At 45.9% G+C, this 22658-nt stretch overlaps 1 protein-coding gene across 6 annotated transcripts in view; it reads left to right on the top strand.

The window, feature by feature from the left end:
* Nucleotides 1-22658, top strand: part of FHOD3 (formin homology 2 domain containing 3) — a 460829-nt gene that overhangs the window by 376451 nt on the left and 61720 nt on the right. For all 6 annotated transcript variants that reach the window (XM_080821452.1, XM_080821455.1, XM_080821454.1 and 3 more), the window contains one exon: nucleotides 16686-16964. In XM_080821452.1, coding sequence (XP_080677578.1) covers nucleotides 16686-16964 — 279 coding nt within the window. The remainder of the gene's footprint in view (nucleotides 1-16685; nucleotides 16965-22658) is intronic.

Here is a 22658-nt window from a genome sequence, read left to right as displayed (position 1 = left end):
CCGAGGCTCAGCCAACTGAAGACAACAGACAAGCTCAACTTTTAACTCTCAGAGGTCCTGACTAAATATGGCGTCAAGTTGAATTTCAGCAAGGCAGCACTGCATGACCTCAGCAGAACTGGATGTAACGGAACAGTGTTGTCCGTCCAAGTCCTCGCGGGCTCTCCAAGCCTCGGGACTCATTCTGCAGGAGCAGGCTGGCTTCCCTGCGGCTTTCTATCCCGTCCAGTTCCTGCAGGTCCCTGAGCTGGGGAAGATTGTCCCAGGCAGATGGGTCAGTCATAGATGAGTAATGTTGGTCTGAAAATCCTGAGACTCGAAGACTCAGGAAAACAGACCGTTCTGTGACAGCTCTGTGCTTTCCAGCCCCTGCCTGGTATCCCTGCTCTATCTAAATTGTGGTATTGCCAGAAGCGAGATGAAAACCATTCCCCTGCGAAGCTGCGGCTCACCACTTAATCTGGGGACTTTTAACTCTAAGACTTGTACCCTCTCCAGTTTGCGGAATGGCTGTCTAAACTGGGAAATACAGAGCGGCCCCAAGCTGAGAGAGAATTGTCAGTATCTATAAATATTGTTTGTCCTCAAAACTTTTTGTCTTCTTGATGCTTGTGATGAAAAGACAGTTCCTCAAGAATTTTGCCCGGGGATGGTCAAACTTGAGATTGTTCTGTCCAATTGTAAATGCAGAATATATATATATATATATATATATATTTGATAGACAGATCACAAGTAGGCAGAGAGGCAGGCAGAGAGAGAAGGGAGGAACAGGGAGCCCGATGCGGGGCTCGATCCCAGGACGCTAGGATCATGACCTGAGCCGAAGGCAGCGGCTTTAACCCACTGAGCCACCCAGGTGCCCCGCAGAATATATTTTTTTAAAGATTTTATTTTTTTGAGAGAGAGAGAGAGCATGAATGTGGGGAGGGGCATAGAGAGAAAAGCAGGGTTCCCACTGAAGAGGGAGCCCAGTACTGAGTGGGGAGCCCTATGCAGGACTCAATCCCAGGGCCCTAGGATCTTGACCTGAGCTGAAGGCACATGCTTAACCGACTGAGCTACCCAGGCACCCAAAAAGGTAGAATATGTTAAACTGCAGTAAGAACACAGAAGATACTTATTTGGGGTACATGCAATATGCTTTGGGGAAAATAAAGTTATTTCAGTGTGCTTTCAGAGAGATTAATAGTAGGTGTCCTTTTCCTCTTCAGAGAACTGACTCAGACTGAGAGAACGTTTGACGGAAATCACACCACACGCATCTGAAGTAGGGATACTGGGCTTGAAATGAGACATAATTACAAATTAATGCAATAGCATCGTATGATGTTTGCTTTGTCCAAAAAAACCAAGCAGTGATTCCTGTGGAATCCAGAAAAGCTGTCCGTCATACATTAATTATCCACATCAGTCGCAATCAGCCAAGCAATCTAATACCTATGTCCTAATACATTGCTGAAAGACACGATTGGCAATTGGAAGTGTATAAGAGGAAATGCTGTGAGAAGACGGTCTCAGAAAGGTGCTGAGACTTCCTTCCCATTTGGAGACCTTAGCCCTAAAGGCAGTAACACAAAGCTGGTCTGGCGGCAAGCTTTCTCTCAGCCTAGCTGGCTGTGGTTCTCTGAAACCTTCTACTAGTCTCCAGTTCATAGTCTGTTCTTACCAGCTTCCATTATTAAAGGCTCACAGTAGTTTTTTGCTTATCCCTCACATTTACAATATCCCAACATCTGGGGGAAGAAAAAAAAATCTGATCACACATCCAGATGTTTGTCCCGCTCCAAACACCTGGCACTGTGTGGTCCAAACGGGCCCGGGGTTGACTCGCTTTTTCACTCTCTCTCCTTGCGGAATCCTAGGATGATTATCTTCATGCTTGTGTGGTTCTCTGTCCCTCCCTCACAAATGCTACTATTCAACCCCTCCTCGGGCATCTGAGGAGGCGGGGGAGATGCTGCTACCCATATTTTATTGAGACTCAGATAGATGGGAAGGGACACCATTTGAGGAGCGAGGGGACACCATCCTGGGGGTAAAAGCCTTCTTTTTCCGCTCGGCCCAGCCATTTATGAGGGCGTCACGGCACCCCGGTATTTGTGGTAGTGATCATGTTCACGCCGCACCATCCCTTTGCTTCGACCCCTACATATGTTGCAGCCTACATTTCAGAGTTATGTTTGCAAAAGAAAGGAAAAACTGATATTTGCAACTGAATTATATATATCTCGGGATGAAAGGTCACTTTATGGGTTTTTTGTTTATTAAAGATTCTGGAGAATTTTTATTAGCAGAAGATAAGAAAGCATTAAACTCTCCTTTACCTTTGCTCTTACAAAATATATTTAGAAAGAAGGGAGGGTAAATGTTAAAATGCCAATAGCGTTATGGGCCATCTAGTGAGGTCCCTCAGCCAAAAGCCTTCCCAGCTAAATCTGCTCTGACTTTTGTATAACTTTAAGCCACTGCCCCCACCATCGAGTCAGTGTGTGCTTGAATTATTTTTCCATCTGGCCCTCTTGTGGCTCACAGCAGATGTGTGTCCCAGGACTGCCTAGACTTCGTGGTGATGGTCTGAATATTTTTCCTCTGTGTGAAACTACCAGGCCCAAGTGAGGAGCAAACACATACATGTGTTCTCATTTGCACTGTGCTGCAATTCATGGAGACAATCAGCCCCCAATTTAGGTAAACACAAAGGGCCTCTCTCTTCATTGCCTTAATTAGCCTGGCCTTATTTTCACTGAGCCCTGGTAGTACGGATCAGAATATCTAGTAAGTTTACCTCCTATTATTTTCAGAAACTCACAGATGTCTCTGGAAATAAGTTATTCTCACTAATTAGAGAAAAAGTTTCAGTATTCTTATTGGGAGAGGATTCTTTGCTATGACTCTTGAGAAAGTTGCTGAGGAACAGAAGTAATCTGAGTACCCTTGAGTGAAATCATTTTAGCCCAGTAACCTGATACCCCAGTGGGTACCCCAGATCCACATAACCTATTTCATGGAAACAAAATGGAGGCACCATGCATCTCAAAATTGGGCATTGATGTTTGTCCCTGCCGGGTGGCCCTGTTGAGAACTACCTTTCCTGGAGGCTAGTTCTGTGTGGCTCTCTTGCTCCTTGACTGATACCGCTGAGTCCACCCCTAGGCTAAGTGGACAGAAATTACCTTTCCCGTTTGAAAGCAGCTGCTGTCATGAGGCCACAAGTGGCTTTCTCCCCCTAATGCAGCCATGAAAGCATACATTATGGCTAGATTATTTTTATTTTTAGCTCAGTGCTCTTTACAATGTACACAGAAATCATACTTTAGAGATGCATTTGAAAATTTTCCCACACTGTATTATGTTGGGGAAAATATTTTCAGTGGTGGTTTTTTTCCTTCCCATACCTGGATTCCTAGATATTTCCAAATGTCTTCTTGTTGGGCCTTGGAGATCTAGAATATAACCTGTATGGCTATGGCCTACTCACCAGCATTCACCTAGAGGCATTGACAGAAATTACTGACATGCTGTACAATATTTTCTGTCATAGATCCAAGTTTTTAAAGTGTTGGTAAATAGGACTCTTCCTCTAGCTTCCTTACCTTCTCACCTGGAAATAAAATATAGACCTATAGTTATATCCTGAAATGTTCCATTGGCTTAAGTGAATAATCATTTTTCACATGGGCATCATTCATCATCACAGCTGTTGTCATTGTTACCAGTCATTGACTGAGCACCTTTGTCGCCTTGTGTGACATGTTTTGAGTCTCCTTCAGGTGTAGACACTCTCCTGAGTTACCCAATCCACATGGCAGAAATCAGAAACATCTGGTATCCTGTTTCCAGTTGGCACAGTAGCGATGGAATATCATCGGTCATCAGCGTAATGCATGCTGGTTCCCTTGCATAGAGCTTTTGGACGCCTCCAGTCCAGTATTTCATGCACTGGCAAGAAACTAGATTCCTTGTGGTTAATGTGACTCAGGGCGGCCCCACCTCTCCACACCCCACCTGAAGGCTGTGACTTGATGCCATTTGGTCAGTTAGAACCTCTCAGAAACTCTCCCCAAGCCCAAGGCACTGCCAGCTACACCTGCCGTGGAACTGCTTTACGAGGCTTTGCAAATCATTCGGTTTTCCTGCCTCACTTTTTCTTTGTCTCTAAAAATGGAAAAGGGCAAAACTCTCCCTTTTTCCCTCCTATAGAAAATGACAGTTGCCTGCAGCGTGCTTTCATGCACCATATTTTAAGACATAGTCTTGAATCCTTTTGAAGTAGAGCACGTATGAGTCTTACTTAAGTATGCTTAAGTGAAGACAAGGCAGGGAATTGCATTGGAAACGTTAAAGAATGGTATTGTGTGATCAACATGATCATTTCACAGGTAGTAATTAGGTATCAAAAACTCTGAAGTTAACTCTTATAAGTTAATAAGTTAGCCTGCCACAGTTTTGTGGATGGGGGCACAAGGCATGAAACTGCATGGTCAGAGACAATGGACTTGATTACTCATAGCAACAGTAGTAGCCAGAGTATCAGCATCTGTGCCATTTCTCTAAGCCCCAGTTCCTTTAAGTTGATGTAAATAGGTCCAAGTGATGGCTGCATACACAGAGAGGAACCTTGAGCTTAGGGACCCTTCATCTTTTATAGCAGGCAGTAAACACATCTTCCGTTTCTCCCAGAGGGAGACCTTATCTTCATCACAGCAAGCGCTAAACCAGCCAGTCCTTTGCTCCACGGGGAGGCACCATCTCTGTCTTCCAAGGCCATTCACTATGCACACATCCTCAGAAAGATATACCAGAGCAAAGACTGTCCATGCCTCTGCTTGTAAGACTGCAGAAACAGGAGAGACCCATGGAGAATTGTTTCCAAGATTGGATAATAATGGTTTTTAACCAGGGGGAAGGGGGGACGGGAGAGGGTGGTGGGGGGAAATGGACATTGGGGAGGGTATGGGCTATGATGAGTGCTATGAAATGTGTAAACCTAGCGATTCACAGACCTGTACCCCTGGGGATAAAAATACATTATATGTTTATTAAAAAAAATAATGGTTTTTAACGAACATTTATAAATTTGTGTCTTAAAATCTGTTTAATGGAAACAAAATATTCAGTTTTAGAATAGGAATTAGCTTGTTTGTTCTTACTCGACAAAAAGAAAGTGCATCAGAAGTTACAAGACCCGGTCTGGAGCAGGCCCTGGGGGTGAATGAGCTTGTTTGCATCTGGAGGCCTAACAGGGAATCTGGAAAGGTGTCAGTGCCTTTCATCCCAGGTGAGAGCCTTGGGTAAATGCTCCCGGGGACATTCAGGAGGACTCTATAGGTAGGAACATTGAGCATTCTTCAGTCAGTGTGGTACTTTGAATTTCCAGAGTTGTTGACTAAGAACTGAGAAATAACAAAGGTGAATAATTACCCAGTTCCTTGTAGCATTCCTACCTGTGGTCAGGACCTTGATCAAACCTCTTGCCATTCCACTTTCCCCTCCAGCACCCCTGCCCCCACTCTACCACCCCTGATTTTTCCCCACCCACCCTGATAAGGCATTTGTGCCAAATGATACACTGTTTGCAATGTGGCAGGACAATCACACATTGATCTTCCAGTCCCTAAAGCACGCTTTTGCAGGAGAACTCTAGGGGTCGGTGACCCTGCAGTGCATCTTATCTGCCTCTGAACATGGCATGAATCTTTAGAGCCTTCTGAAGCTGGAACATCCTCTGAGAAAGCGGCCTCCACCAGATACATTTGGATGTTCCAGTAGATTCTCGTTGACTCTCTAGATTGGGCAGCTTTTGGTCCCTATGTATTCTCTAGATAATCTCCAGATTCAGCACGTTACTTGGCTGTCATATCTTCTGCATTTCTCATCACTGTTTTCTCATCATTTATCTCAGTCTTTCTCGTCATTCTGTCTCAGTCTTCCTACTAACTCTTCTGCCTGCCTGCCTCCTAAGTGTTGGGATTTTCCATGGGACCTTTCTATGAAACCCTCTGTTTTTATACCTAACTTCTGGCTATTTTCTCACATCCCCAAATGTGATTTTGATCTCCCTACCCTTGATGCAAACCAGCAGATTTGCATCTCCAGCCTTGGCCTTCTGGAGCTCAGGACACATGGATCCAACCTCCTTAGACATCAGCATCTGAATGTTCTGCAGACGTGTCACACTCAACAGGTGCCCATCAGAGACATTCAGATGGGAGCTGTGCCCATTTCTCACCCATAAACTCCCTCCCCCCTCAAACCTGTTCATACCTTCCAGTCTTCATCTGGTTTAGAACATCTCTTTTGGCCTAGTCATTTAAGCTGGAAGCATGCATATAATTTTTGACAACTCCCTTAATGCTCACACCTACATGCACTTACGAAGTGTTCATGTGCTCCTTTCTCTCAACTCAGCCCTCTTTCCTGTCTCCCCATTGCCTCTGTCTTAACCCTGCTCTTAACCATCTCTCATCTGGACCATTTCAATAGCTTCTAATAGATCTCATATCTTCCAGGTTCTTATTAGCAACCCAACCAAAAAAAAAAAATCATATCTGTCTTTGAATAGCTCTAGTGGCTCTCCATTATCTATAACAACAAGCCCTTATGGGCACTCAAGATTTTGGTTATCCGATCCCTACTACCAGTCTTTAACCTCCACAACATCTTCTACATGTTACGTTTCATCAGCACCAAACACTGTTACTAAACACTGTTACTGAAAGGTGCTGTTTTTTCTCACATTTTCTCTGTGCTTAAAAGACCTCTTCCCACTGGGTGCCCACTGGGCTCTTAGCCATCTAGTTGAAGGATCTTCTCTAAAGCCTCCTTTGATTCCTCTCATGTGTTTCCCTTACATCTTGTGCATACCAGTGATACAGGGCTTAGCTCACTGTATATGTAGTAAATTGTCACCCCTCCCCCACATCTGTGTGTTAAATTTTCCCCCCTCCCCTGCATCATCTCCCCAGAGGAGAGCCCATGCCCACACTCACCTTTGTTATCTCCTAATGCTTGGAGCAGAATAGATATTAGGTAAATGTTTTATGAGCTAGTGAATGAACAAATAACATGAAAAAGAAAACATACACTAATCTTTTTTTTTTTTAAGATTTTATTTATTTATTTGACAGAGACACAGCGAGAGAGGAACACAAGCAGGGAGAGTGGGAGAGGGAGAAGCAGGCTTCCCACTGAGCGGAGAGCCTGATGCAGGGCTTGATCCCAGGACCCTAGGATCATGACCTGAGCCAAAGGCAGACACTTAACAAATGAGCCACCCAGGCGCCCCACAGACACACTAATCTATAGAGACAGCTCTTTACCCTATATGCAGAAATTTACTACATGGGTCGTGATGGAGGACATGTATTTGCCAATATAGACCACTCTCTAAAGACTGAAGGAAGGACAGTGGGTTTAGTGCATAAAGGGAACTTTTGCAGAGAATTGACATATGTGGGCTATTTCCTTCTGAGGATCTAACCCTAATGGAGGAAGAAAACTCAGAGGATGATTCTTGATAAATTGATAGTTAAGAATGTATTCAACCACCTATTAAAATACCCCTGTTTTAAGTGGATCTTTCTTCATTTTTTTATGAATAAATTTGCTAACAAGTTCAGATAAACTAAGTTATTGACTAAGTGGATTAGTGACTAGATATAAGTGAAGAAGGGTCAACTGCTTGGGGTGAGAGTTTAAGAGTGAGATTTCTAGTTGTACTCCTGTTCTAGGCCAGCTGGTTCTGCCTAGGTGGGGTCAGACTCTGCTGGCAAGAAGAGCTAATATTTTCTTTAGGTAACAGTTGTTTTGATCCCATAATATCTCTTGGCTAAACCACTTTATTGTGAAAAATATTTTGGGGAAGATGTTTTTCATATCTGACTTCCTTATGCCTAACACAGTGCCTGGCACATCAGAGATATCAATAAATACTGACTGAGTGAGTGTTGCTGCTAATTACATTAGAACATCTAATTAAAAGTAACTATCTCCTGCTGAGCCAGAAAAAGTGAATTAACAAAAAAACTCAAGTTCAGTCAATTTATTTGCTAGCTATTATTAGTCAGGACTATCCATTTTAATGCTTGTGTAGACTTTCCCAAATAGGTTTTGTTTTTATGTCATTGGTATTCTGTCTGGGACCATGACAAGAGCCAGAGGTGCTCTTGAGATGCATTGGCAATTTGGAATTAGACAATGTCTTCAACCTTGAGGAAAGGCTTGTCTTCTTCTTTGCTCTTGTAAGAAAATGAGCATGCAGTTAATCTAGGAACTCCACCAGCCATACTGGGCATGGAAAGACAAATGAATATTGGAGTTGATCCTGTTCTGATCCTGAAGCAATCCTGAGCCAAGACAACGTCTCTCTATCTGATTTTAGGAGAATTTAAGCAAGCTCAAAGGAAGTCTTCATATGCAGGGGTTGATGTTTGGGGTCATAAGGTTTGACTTCAAGATAATGATAAAACACTGATAGAGTACAGATAGAGTCATGATACATGATAAAATCTTAAAATAATGATTTAAAATAATGACTTATTAATTATTTAAATATTTAAAATAATTAAACTAAAATAATTTGATTAAATTATTTTAATTAAAATAATTAAAATAATGACTTAAAATAATCTTTTCTCTTTTTTTTGTCATTTTCTGTTTATAGTGTGAAATCAGATCTGCCCATTAACCAATATTGCAATAATTGGACCTGAAACTAGAAACTTCTTTTTTTGTCCTAGATGATAATACAGTGGAATTATATTCTGTACATTTTTAACCAGGTGAACTCCATGAGAAGCATAATCTGGGGGACATGGGTCAGGGGAGTGAAGATTACAATCTGAAGAGGGCTTCTGATCCTGTATAATATCCAGCTCAGATGTTGGTTTCCATGTGAGCCCTGACATGGCAGTCGCAGATCTATTTTTTCTTGAGTCATTCCTAGCTTTCATGTGCCTTTTTATAGTATGAACAGTGTGCCGTACCAAATGTGATTTTAGAGTGTAAGGTTTTGTGTGTCGTGGTAACATGGCCCCCTGCTACAAGCCCAGTACTTCTTATGACTTTCCACTGAAGCGAAGTGAACACCTTGTTGGAACCCTGAGGGTTGGTATGGTTTCTACAAAATGGTGTCTTCTAAAAGATGCCTACCTTCCTACCTACCTACCTTCCAAAGGTAATTTTGGCCCCTTCCGAAGGTAACTTTGGCCACATATGGTTTTCATCTTAAGAGGTGGCTTAGGCTGAGCCTGTTTAGAAAATTTAGCTCTCGATTTTGATAATCATAATAAAACTGGGCTAAATTTAGAAGACATATGAATTCACTAGATGGATGGATCAGTATTTTGCACATGATAAAGTGGTTTGTTTGTGTAAAGCTTGAGGAGGCTAAGTTTGAGACCATCCTAATGAAACTGTTCCCTCAGGGTCGAGATTCTTGACATAGGATGCTCCCTGCCACCCCCCTCCCCCACTCCCTCCAAGAGACATTTGACAGTGTCTGGAGGTATTTTTAGTTGTCACAACTGAGGAGGTGGTGGTGTTGGCCTCTAGTGGGTAGAGGCCAGGAATGCTGCTAAGCACCCTGCAGAACACAGAACAGCCCTCCCACAACCAAGAATTCTCCAACCCCAAATATCCATGGTATTAAGGCCAAGAAATCCTGCTCTAGATGAATCTGAGTGAACAGCTTAGCATGAACTGGCCCAGCACCAGAGGCGAAATCTAAAGAATTTTCAAAGTTGTGGGCTTTTTCTCTTGGGACCTTTTTCACATTTATGTGATTAAACCACAAGTTTAAAGTTGATGGTGTTAGCTATTAGCTCTGAACTGGGGAGGTCCCTGGAATGTACATGATTTGGAGCAACTGTTATAGAATTGGCTGGCCCAGCTCTTGGTTTCGTAAGACCTGCCAGAAAGCCAAGTCCTGGCAGAGTCTTCGAGACACCATCACAGACAGAAATCAATTGAAGCCACCCAAAGACTTATTAAGTTCAGATCTTTCTACCAGCAATTTATCTCTTCAAAGGAAGGTTGCATGATGGGAGATTCCAACTGGACACTCTGGACTTGGCTGTCAGGGACATAGATGAAAGCAGACCTGGAACGGTCGTGTTATACTTGTGTGTTTGTCTCTTCGGGAATGATTCTGTGCTTCTCCTTTACAGCGTAAGTCACCCTCCTCACAGTGGACCATCGTGATTAATAGCCTGAGCTTTTCAATCAGTTCTGATGGGGTTCAAATCCCAGCTCTGCTTGTCGGTGAGGCTGGGAGGAGATGAACACTCAGAGGGTGCCTGAGGGCCGCCAGTGAAGGGACAGTTCCCAGAGGTGTGGGAAAGGTCACAGGACCATCAAGAAGCCCGCAGAGATGAACAGCAGTGAGATTATCAACACTGCTCCCACCTCCAGGCCTGGAGGATCTTGGTCATGCCTGGGACTCAGTGAGAGTCATAGCCTTGGAGAGGAGAGCACAGGACAGAAATGGTGACCTGACCACTTCTGCCAGACTGAGGCCCCACATAAAGAGAGTGGAGGCATAAATACACCAGCCTCTCTTTCCTCCCTCCTGTGCTGCTACTTCTCTGTGAAAGTGAGAGGGAGCCAGACCCCCAGGGCACAGAGCAGAGAGCGGGTCTGGAGAAGCAGCTTTGAGCAGCCAGCCCACAGTGTAGCCTGGACAAGTTGCTTAACCTCACTGGACAGGTATCCTCCCTTCTCATATGGGGACACTAATCTTCATACTTCTGGTGTGAGGACTCCATGGAGTGGTGTGTATGCAGTTCCTGGGACGCACCAGTGTGTAGAAGGCTGTCAGTACCCAGTATGCAGGGCCTGATGTCTAGCGAGATTTTTCAGACCACATGAGGAGTTGGTGTTGGGCTTTTAGAGGGACAAAGACAACTACCTATTAGGAGTCGTCCCCTGCCCTGGCTGAATTCCTCAGGGCCTGCTCTCTCTCTCCTCTCCCTCGCAGTTCTATGATCTGCATGAGGGAAGCCCCAGCATCTGACCAGGCCCTCTTTTATATTCTCTCAACAAAAGCAGTGACGTTTTCCCTCTTTCCCTGTGGTTCTCATATTGATGGGTTCCCATCCTGATCCCACGTCCAGCCTCTCTGTCCTGCAACGTCTGTTTTCTTTGCATAAAGCATTCCCCTCCGTGGCCATGTTTGGGTTACAGGCTCATCCCCAATATGGCGATAACCAGGTTCCTTGTTACTTCTTTCTGAATATACTGTGGATCTCTTCCTTTCAGTGATTTCTTCCACATTACCTAGATTATCCATTCCTACATCCCTTTATGCAGTTTAATTTTGATTTCTTTCTCCTTTTTCTCCTCTCCACACTCCAACCTTAAAATTTAGTTTAAAGCCCTTTGAATCAGGTCAGTGCAGGCTCTGGCCAAATACATTTTTCTGGCCTTTGCTAAGTGCGTTCTGGCAATGCCGGGATCCCATCAGTCTGCTCGCTTAGGATGTGGTCCAGGAAGACAGGTCCCGGTTTTGGATGCCTTTTATGCTGCCAGGCATTTCTTGCCATGTCCTCCTTTCCGTACTCATGCCTCCTGCGGGAAGAAGGACTACCTGGCCCCTGGCCCAGGAACTTCTCGCAACTCCTCTTCTCCTCAGAGCAGGCCCAGAGATGGGGCAGACCATTACATCCTTCCTCCATCCGAGGTGATGGGTGGGCATGGCTGCTGATGGAAAAGCTGGGTTTGGGGCACGGCTGGCAGCTCCTGACTTGCAGGTTTGGTTAACTGTGGTCACTTCTGAGCCTGCGCCAAAGGCAGGGCTTCAGGGTCCTTAGAGGCATGTGCTTGGGCATGGGTGCCCTCCCCGGCACCATGGCCTTCACTCTTCCCTCCCCGGCCTTGTTCTCTGACGGCAGTGTGAGGGGCCTCCCCACAGAGGGGTTGTGCTCATTTAGGAGACTGTTCATGTGAGGTGTGCTCAGTTGCAGTCCTCAAAGGGAGACAACACCCCATGCTCTCCTCAGATGCTGACAGGCTACCTCCTCCAGTGACTCTCTCGAGTGGGGAACAGCTTCCCATTGGTGCCATGCTTTTAATCATCATCGTGCGTTGAGCCCCAGTGTCAGGCATTCACCTCTCCCGTCTCAGTCTCTGTCTGCAGGGCTTGCTTCCTGGGCTGTGCGCTCCACACAAGTGAGGAGCTTCTCCCATAGCCCCAGGCATGTGTCAGCTGTCTCAGTAGCAAGAGTTGCTTGCGTGTCCCTACCTACAGCAGCCATCACCGCCCTCAGTGTGACATCCCGGGTCCTCATCCCGCCCTGCAAGGCCCACAGCCAGAGCTCCGGCGCCACGCAGCTTGCGTTCTTCCAGCATGCCCTGTCTCTTCGTCTCTGCACATGCTCCTCCCTCTGCCCAGAACATTCTCACGTCCACTCTTCCCCCTCTCAATGCATTTTCCTCCTTGGAGACCCTACTTAAATGTCATTTTGGCACAGCAACTTACCTTCCTTCCCAGGCCTTGCTAAAGTCCCTTGTCATACCCACCCACCCACCACACCCTCCCCGCCACCATGCTTTTGCTTTTAGAGCATTGTCGCATGGAAACTGTGTCTGAATGAGCCAGGAGGCTGAGATTCCCATGTTCATTGGTGGTAGGGCTCCCCCACCTTTGCCATGCAGAGGCCATGGCCAGGCACATACGGGCTCTTTGCTCCTCTGTAACCCCTGTGATGACAAACGCTGGGTCTGTCACTTGTGTCACTCATGTATCCCTGTGTCTTTCACCACCAACACTGTTGTTGGGCCACAGAAAGGTTCATTAAATATGAGGACTGGCAGTAGGGGGAAGTTGTGAGCAGTTTCCACCCCTAGGTGTTGACAAATGTCTTAGCTGTCTTAGGGCTGTTCCTGAAGACTCATAAGATACGGTCGTCCTGCTTCCTGGGCACTCTGTGAAGGGAGATGATACTTTTTCCCCTGTCTGCTCAGAGCAGGGCAACCTGGCAGAGGGTAGTGACTCAAGGAACGGAGGGGTGTGTGTGGAGGAGCCGCTGACGAGAGAGGACCTGAGGAGGGAGAATGGGAGAGGAGAACAGAAATGGCCTGGGGGCGCCTGGGTGGCTCAGTGGTTTAAGCTGCTGCCTTCGGCTCGGGTCATGATCTCAGGGTCCTGGGATCGAGTCCCACATCGGGCTCTCTGCTCGGCAGGGAGCCTGCTTCCCTCTCTCACTCTCTCTGCCTGCCTCTCTGCCTACTTGTGATCTCTCTCTCTCTCTGTCAAATAAATAAATAAAATCTTTAAAAAAAAAAAAAAAAAAAAAAAAAGAAATGGCCTGGAACTTGGGGTGCAGTTTCAGCTTCCTGGGCGTCAGCGAAGACTCTGTGAGCAGATGTTGCCCTGATACCACGTTGGGGGCTCACAGACACTGGAGGGAGGTCAGGTCTCAGCCCTCGGGGACCTTTTGTCTTGTCACTCCTGTGTTTGGTTAATGCAACTGCCCAAGGGCTATGCCGTGGTTCCCGGCTGCTCCTTCCAGGGACCCCCTGTCACTTGTTATCCAGTGCCCTCTCTTGCGTTGACTGGCGACATACTACTGTGATCGCCGTGGATGGGTTTTTATGTCCCTTTTCCCTAGCCAAGGAGCGAGCCCTCAGAAAGCCGGGATGTGTGTTCTGTCAGTGACAGGGGTGCTGCCTGGCGTGTGCGGGACAGGTGTCGTCAGGAAGGAGGAGCCACATGTGTTTGCTCTCGCACCGCCACCCTCTAGCTGTGCTGGTTTTGCTCGACTCACGTGTGTGTGACTATTATTTGTCCATCACTAGGACAACCTCGCGTGCCGCAGATTTGCAGTCGGGCCTGGTGGTGCTGAGTCTGCATTCTGGTCGGGGGCGGTTTAGGAGACGGCTGCCTCCCCAGCAGCGGGGCACGGAGAAACCAGCCAGTGCGGCTCACACACAGAAATGACTCCACGAAGTGAGGTCCTAGCATAGAGGGGCTGAGATTGCTGAATGTTTTAGCCACAAGACTGGGTGGCTCTCTGGCACGTGCATGACTGTTACCGGTAGCACCTGTGCTCCTCAGCGGGCCGGAGTCGCTGCGTCCGTGGAAGGAAACATGATGGTGGCATGCGCGTGGGCTGAAGTCAAACCGCCACCACACCATGGGTCTTTCCTACTTCGTGGGCCCAGTCTCCTGGGAATGGAGAGTAGACACAGGCTTCTGACAACCCACCGCACCCGTCTCCCCATGACTGACAAAGCCACATGGAGGCACCCTAGCCGGTGTTCACCATATGCTCGCCAGTTAAAACTCAAATGCCTGCCACATGCTAGACGGTTGGAAACGCATTTGGGGTTTGATGTGGCTATTCTGATGTGAGTGTGTGCGAGGACATATGCCTTCTGTCAACCCAAGGATGACGGTGGTATCAGAAACCCGGCGCTTCTGCCGTGCTCGTAAAGGAAGGGGTGTTTGTAGCTCTTCGATAAATACTTCATTATCAGAGGAAGAAGAAATCACCAGAAAATTTCCTTTATTACCAAAGGGCATTTTTCCCGAGGTTGTATTCACACTTTCCCTGTACTCGGTTCAGTCTTTGTTTTTGAGGACGAGGGTCGGCCGGTGCCATGCTTCGGTCGGTGGGCTCAAGGTGTATGCCCTTTGGCTTCCTCCTGCCGCTGCCGCGGAGCACATTTCGGCCTGGAAACCTTGTCCTCGTATCACCAGTTCTTGGGGACAGCCAGCAGGGACAGCCAGTAGACAGCGGAGGGCCTTTGCTGCCCCGGCCTGCTTCCTCCAGTCTCCCAGGGAAGCAGGTTCCCATACTAGACTAGAAAATTTACAACCAGTCATGAAGCCACGGGCAAGCAGGAGAGAGAGGCTCTCTGACCTCCACACTCAGATCTTACCTGAAGGACACCGGAGAGACTCTCCTGGAGGAGTCATTCTTCCTTTGGTGGCTGGAAGTTACCCAAGAATATAAGGAGAAGCTGACGTTGCACCTTCCCCAATTCTCTCTGCCTCAGAGGAAGGCAGCCTGAGAGCAGATGAGGGGTGGGGGAATGGACCCAGGGAGTCCTGGCAGAATGACTTCTGACTGGGGAGCAGAGGGCAGCTGGGCTCCCTGCCCAGTGAGGCCTGAGCAGTCCTCTCCCATAGGAATGGCACTGCCTGGCCTGCCGGGGGGTGTGTTCTGCAAATTCCACTGCCAGCCGCCCCCACTCACCTGAGCCGGCAGGTTGCCTCCACAGAGGGAGTGCCCTGATCCGCTTGTTCTCCTGGGGTCTCCTGGGGTCTCCTGGGGTCTGGGCAGGTCCCTTAGAGCTCCTGTCCCATGCAGATCCTGCTGAATTTCTGCATTTGTGTAGCATATGCTTAGGGCTTGCGCACATTGGGGTACACTGTCCCGATTCCAGCAATGTGGTTTTGCCCATCCCTGAGGGTCACACTCTCAAGAGTGACCTATCTCCCTCTGGACTTCACATGCGGCAGCCGGCTCAGAACTTCTTGTGTTCTCTGTCATTTTGCTACTCCTATACAGTGCATAGCTGAGAATTTTGCTCAGGAAAACCGTGCAAAGCCATACTATGCCACTTCCCTGTTCCCTAGAGGATGTCCCACACGGGAACGGGAACATCGTACTTTGCTACGAGCATCAAATCTCCAGTCCTGATAGGTTTATAAATAGTTCTGTGCCCATGAGAGAATCTCCCGAACAACTTTCCAAATCATGGGCTAATCAAATTATGAGTAAACCTAATTCAAGCGAAGGGTGTCAGTCCTCATTGGTTTGGCCACCGATAAAACACAGGGCTGCTCCTGGTGCGTAACAAATTACCACAAACAGCAATTCAAATTAGATCCATTCATTATCTCACAGTTTCCGTAGGTCAGAAGTCCAGCAGGGTTCAACTGTTTCTCAGTGCTGGGGCTCATGAGGCCCCACTCAAGCTGTGGCTGGCCTGTCCCTTACTGGGAGGCCCTGGGAAGAATCCACCTCTGGTTCATTTAGGTTGTTGGCAGAATTCGGTTTCTTGTGCTCTCAGGCCCAAAGTTCCTGTTCTTTATTTTATGTTGGCCAGGAATTGCTCTCTACTGCTAGTGGCCACTCACATTCCTTGTCCATCACATCACACGCCCCCACCAATCTTTAAAGCCATGTGCTTCTTACCTCTCTGACTTTGTTTTTTGTTTTTAAGATTTTATTTATTTATTTATTTGACAGACAGATCACAAGTAGGCAGAGAGGCAGGCGGGGGTGGGGGTGGGGGGGAAGCAGGCTCCCTGCTGAGCCGAGAGCCTCACATGTGGCTCGATCCCAGGACCCTAGGATCATGACCTGAGCTGAAGGCAGAGGCTTTAATCCACTGAGCCACCCAGGCGCCCCTTTGTCTTTGTTTTTTATGGCCCATCAGAAAACACTGTGCTTTTCGAAGTCTCACCAGATTGTCTCAGGCCACCTGGATAATCGCCACATCTTAGAGTCAACTGACTCGAGACTCCACTGTCAGCAGCACGATCCCCTCCCAGCAGTGCCTAGAAGAGGGTTTGAATGAATGACCAGGAGATGGGAATCCTGGGGGCCACCTTTAGACATCTGCCCACCACAAACAACAAAGAAATCAACCTCCTGTCTCCTTTCACACCTCCCTTGACATTCCCAAGAAATTCCTGTTGTGATTATAATCTCCATTGTTGTTGTCTCCACCAGCGAGTGTTGGGGATCCCGAGCCTGGACCGGAGGCGGAAGTGGGGCAGGGTACCGATGAGGCCAGCCCAGAAGTAGCCGCTGCCCACGTGGGAGCAGAGAGCGAAGTGGAGCGAGCACTGGAGCAAGAGCCGGAAGAGCGAGCCTCCCTCAGTGAGAAAGAGAGGCAGAGTGAGGAGGTGAACGAGAAGGACAACTGCTCTGCCTCCAGCATCTCATCCTCCAGCAGCACGTTAGAGAGGGAGGAGAAGGAGGACAAGCTCTCCAGGGACAAGGGAACTGGTAATACAGCCCCAGTGAATATGTTCCAGGGAACCCTGGGTGGGGGACTTGGTTTGTTGGCCACTGAGGTGACCCTGCTGGCTCAGCTCGCTCAATGGGCTGTGTCACCTGGTGTCTAGAGGTGAGGGGTGTGGCCATACCTTGGGCAGCCCTCAGTTTCCTGCCCCATGGGGAGGTGGCCCCATGCCCTATGCCATGCTCACTTCAACAGGTGGGAAAAGGGCCCAATAATGAGGACAGTAAGGGACTTTTCCTGAGAAATAAGTCCCAAAGGAGACCTTCCTCATTTCCTTCTAATTGCTTGTTCATAGTAAATGTAGCTTTTGTTCTGAGTTAAATTGAGACATATGTCATGTTGCTGTCTTCTCCCTTGAAAGTTTCTGCAGTGAAGTTGTGCTAAGCCATCATGATGGACATTTCAGACCAGAGCAGATTGGTTAAAATGAATTGAATGAGTACTTCTAAAAAGTGGCAGTTCAAAGTGTGCTGAAGTCAGTTTGATGTTCTCTAGTGGAATATACATAATTTAAGGAACTTTCCACAATATGCTCAGAACCACTCTTTTGTTAGAAGTCTTTGCTTTTCTTTATGAAATTAGATCTTTTGGGCATTACAGCTGATATTCAATCAGTTCATCTGTGTAGTGATAATTTTATGTTGAGACACCAAATGGAGCGTTAATCCTCACTGGGAATTTGGGGAGGGTGCCACAGAGAATTATAGAAATTCTAAAGGATTTGTGTAATCGTTTGAATTATGGTTCACATGCAACCCCATTAGGTTGGTTTTCCTACCCATGACTTGTGTTCTATTGAGATGACAGCCACCTCTCTCTGCTAACACCCTTCACTAGTGAAGGCATGTCTTACTAGCCAGCCTTCATTAACCTACAGGCTGATGCACACTCAAGGAGCCTATACCTTGGGCCCAAAGGGCATCATGAAGGTTCCACAAGGACCTGCCTGCTGGTGACATGACCCATGCCTGGCTCGTCACCTCACAGAGTAAGAATACGTGATCTCTGAAGCATGGGTGTGCGGATGATAATTGAAAGAATGAATGGAGCTATATTGCCTGCCATGAGACCTATCAATCCATGGCTTAGTCCTAGTTGATACTTGAGTTTTCACCAGCTATATTAATAAGTTTTATTCTTTAAATTGCTGGTCATTATGATGCATTGAAGAAGAACTGAAAGACTTTATTAGTTTATATCTTAGTAATTATTGCATTGAAAATCTCGTGTCTGTTTGGTTGAAGATGTATGTGCTAGAAGGTATTACATATATGGATATTTATTTAATTTTCTTTCAAAGTCAGATAGCAATTAGTCTCCCAAATCCTGCTTGTTAGTATTCACATTTAATGTGATTAGGGTCACAGTACAGGGGGTCGTGTTGGGGAAGTCTTCTTGATCAGTTTCATCTTAAATCATGTTTTATTATAAATAGCTGTAGAAATTATTCATCATGACTGGGTTTAGCAAGCCTAAAACATATCAACAAGTTGGGTTAGTGAAAAGAAGCCAAGGAACAGAACTTTCTTGGATCAGCTTGTCCAATATTTTTCCAAATAAGGGCAACTTTCCAAAAATGGAGACTCTACTCCCAGTGAAGAACCATTGATTTTCTACCAAAAGCTTGTGGTGTCCAAGACTATTGACTCAGGAATTAAGGCTTTGCAGTGATTTTTTTCTGCTTCAGTCTGGTGCTATTAAGAGATGTGATCATGTTTATTTGTTGTAGCTTCTTAGTTCCTAGAAAATCCCACTGTTCCCAGACACCATGAGCAGCAGTGAAGTCAGGCAGCTCTGTCATCATATCTCTTGCCTTTGAAATTGTTCTCAAGTCACAGAAGCAATCATAATGATCCTAATGATTGTATTCATTACTCAGAAATGAATCTGTAGGGCTTGAAAGAGTCTCAGCTTTTTCTGCTTGGGTGGCTTTCTTTTTGTTTCAGGTGTTCCCCTCCATGGCATTAGTGTGAGAGGAGTTATTGTAGCATTTGTTACACTTTGCTGTAATGCCTTGTATGAGTGTCCTTTACCGCCACTTGAATGTAAGCTTTGTGAGGATGGGGATGTCTGTCTTGTTCATTGTGAGTCCTCACTTCCTAGCTGTAGGACTAGTACATAGTAGAGGCTCAAAAATACCACTGATAAATGATTGAATGAAGAGGCATCTGGCTAAGAGGGAGCAGCTCCATTGTTCCCAGTTCCTTCCTCTCACAACTAAAATAGGAAGACCCTGGGCATAGCAGAACAATCAGTTGTAAGAGGACTCTGAAAAGTGGAAAGAAGGCAGACTGTCTAGGGACCTTTGGATGTTAATGACATGGCAGTGAAGCTCTAAGTAAATCCTATTCCTATAGCCAAAGAATTGGGAAAAGGATTGCCTAACAGAATAGAAAATCATTTTGGCTATTAATACATGCCCTACCCTAGACAAGCACTAATGGGAAATCTGCTGTTGTCCTACTCCTCCCTTACCTAGTAGTTTCAGTGGGACCAAAGAGGAAGTAATCTTCTACAACCTGCCCTCCATGGAAACAGGAGTTATATGGTTCCCATTCTCCCCTCCCTCCAACTGTGTCGTGTCAGTGGGACTCAGGAGGGAGCTAGTTCTCTATCCCCTGCCCAACAAAAGCCAATAGTGCTCTCTCATTTCCTTGCTGGCGTAGTTCTGGCCTAATGGGGAACTGACATTCTGTCACCTACAGGGCAGAAGTAAGTGGCATCCCAGTTCCCCATTAGGGTAGTGTCAGTGGGGTCTTCTAGAGATCTGAGTTTACACCTTCACCAAGTAGAAGAGAGACTTAAGGAGGCAGTAGAAGAGGACTAACTAGCATTCTATGACCCAGGCCCTCCTTCTCTGACACCAGCTGGGCCCAGCAGGGAGCTCGGTCTCTATCCCCACCCTGCATAAAAAAATGTAGAATGATGTGGCTGGAGGTGGAACTAATCTGCAATCTATTTTCCCCACCCAGAATCAGTAGAGACCAATGGAAAGGTGAGCCTTCACCTACACTTGGAGGTAATGTGAGTTAAGTGCTCCACTTCCACTGGGAAGATGCCAGTGGGGTCAAGGGGCTGCTGCACCCCCAACCTGGCCATCTTCAGTGAGGGCGAGTCAGCCCTCTTGCTGCGGTGGTGACAGTAGGACACGGTAAGGAGCTGAACATCTACCCCCACTAAGACCTGTCCACCACATCTAAACAGAGCAAGTACCTGCTGAAAGAGAAGAGTAAGTATGATCCAAAGTCTAGCAAACAATCCCCAAAATATCCAGGATACACTCTAAAATCTCTCATCATATTAAGAACCAGGGCACTCACAACTTGAATGGGAAAGACAAGAAACAGATACCAACACGAAGATGAGCCGGATGTTGGAATTATCTGACAAGGCTTTGAAAGCAGCCATCATGATAATGCTTCCGTGAACAGTTCCAAACATTCAGCAAACACATGAAAGAAATGAAATATCTTAGCAAAAAAAAAAAAAAAAAAAGAAGATATAAAAAAGAACCAAAGAGAAATTACAGAACTGAAAAATACAATGACCAAAATAAAATACTTGTTAGGCTCTGTAGTAGATTGGAGACAGTAAAGGAAATAACCTGTGCAGTTAAAAGCTGATCAGCAGGGACGCCTGGCTGGCTCAGTTGGTTGGGCAGCTGCCTTCGGCTCAGGTCATGATCCCAGCGTCCTGGGATCGAGTCCCGCATCGGGCTCCTTGCTCGGCGGGGAGCCTGCTTCTCCCTCTGCCTCTGTCTGCCAGTGCTTGCTTGCACGCTCTCTCTCTCTCTCTGACAAATAAATAAATAAAATCTTTTAAAAAAAAATAAAAAAATAAAAAAGCAAAAAAAAAAAAAAAAGCTGATCAGCAGAAATGACCAAATCTGAATAACAAAGGGCGAAAATAGACTAGAGAATGAACAGAGCTTCAGGGACCTGTGAGACTGTATCAACAGAACTAACATTCATTTCATTAGAGTCTGAGCGGGAGAGGAGAAAGCCTGCAGGGCTGGAAAAACATCGAAGAAATAAAGGCTGAAAATTTCCCAAATTTGACAAAAGGTGTAAACCTCCAGATTTAAGAAGCTGAGCAAATCCTAATGGGGATAAGTCCAAAGAAATTCACACCAGTTCTAAAAATTAAAGACCAAAAATAAAACATCTTGATAGGGAGTAAGAAGAAATGGTGCGTTATCTATAGAACACCACCAATTCAAATGTTTCATCTGAAACATGGGGGCGAGCAGGAAGGGCCACAGCATTTGTCAAGTAATGAAAGACTAGCATTATCAACCTGAATTCTGGATCCAGTGAAATTAGCCTTTAAGAATGAAGAGAAAATGAGGACATTCTCAGTTAAAGAAAAACTAAGAGAATTTGCCGCTAGCTGGCCACTCTTAAGGATGGCCAAAGGATGTTCTCCGAAAAGAAAGGGAATGATGACAGCAGACGGCTAGGAATTTTGGAAAAAACTGAACGATGGAATAGGTAAAAATAGTAAATGAAAAGACTGTCTTTTGCCTCAATAATTTTCTTAAATCCTATGTGATGGTAGAAACAAAAATTAGAATGTGATGTGTTGTGCTCAAGTATGTAGAGGAAATACTTAGGACAATTCTGTTTTTAAAGTAGGGAGAGTCAAAGGATCTAATGGAAGTAAAGGTTCTATGCTTCAGAGTCGTAGAATTTCAGTACCAACACACGGAGAAGCTCGTGTTCATATTGTAATTCCTAGAGCGACTGCTAAGAAGCTTATATGAAGCAGTGGACTCAAAGACAGTAAAAATCGAATTGAAATTCTAAAGAATATTCAGGTAACCCACCTGAGACCAAAGAAGAAGAAACAGGCACCAAAACAAAGAGAACAAACAAAAAATAAAGAGGCTGACTGAAGCCCTAAAGTAATAACTACCTCATTTTTCTTAAGTAGTCTCTATGCCTAAGGCGGGGCTCAGACCCACAACCTCAAGATCGAGAATCACATGTTCTACCGACTGAGCCAGCCAGGCACCCCGATAATTACTTTAAATTAAAAGATGGAGATTTGCAGAGTGGATAAAAATATAACCCAACTCTATGCCATGTATACAAAACTCCTTTTAAACATAAGGGCCCAGGCAGATGGAAAGTTAAAAGTTGGGAAAAGATATACTATGCTACCATTAATCAAAGAAAGCAGGAAAGACTGTATTAATATCAGATAAAGTAGACTTCAAAGCAAAGGAAATTACTAGAGACAAAGAAGCCTATGTAGTGTAGCATACATTTCATAATGATGCAAGAAGACCTAAGTGAGTAAAGAGAGTAAGGGAGAAACCCGGCATTTAAAATATTCCAATTGTGTCCTTTACCTTGTTGACAAAATAAGAAATTGCAACATTTCCCAGTACATGGGGAAGGAGAGAGACTCAGCCACTTTTTGTGCTGCAGCTTGCTGACCTCAAAGCAGTCTTCCCATTTACAGGGCTGTCCGGCCAGTTGTGGGGACTCTAGATACCCAGATTTTCCCATCATGTCCTCAAATGCCATCTCCTCCCTCTTTGATGGGGCTTGTCTCCTAAGTGTGTGCTTTGAAACACTTGCGAGAGGTTTCAAGAGCTCCTTGTTCTGGTTATTGGTCCTTTGGTGAGGTTAGGTCACTGCTGAGCAGAGGACAAAGCTACAGAGGAAGGAGAG

Source organism: Martes martes (genome assembly GCF_963455335.1).
Source record: "Martes martes genome assembly, chromosome: 13".
NCBI lineage: Eukaryota > Metazoa > Chordata > Mammalia > Carnivora > Mustelidae > Martes > Martes martes.
The sequence above is the reverse complement of the archived record's forward strand: the minus strand, read 5'-3'. Positions and strand labels throughout refer to the sequence as shown.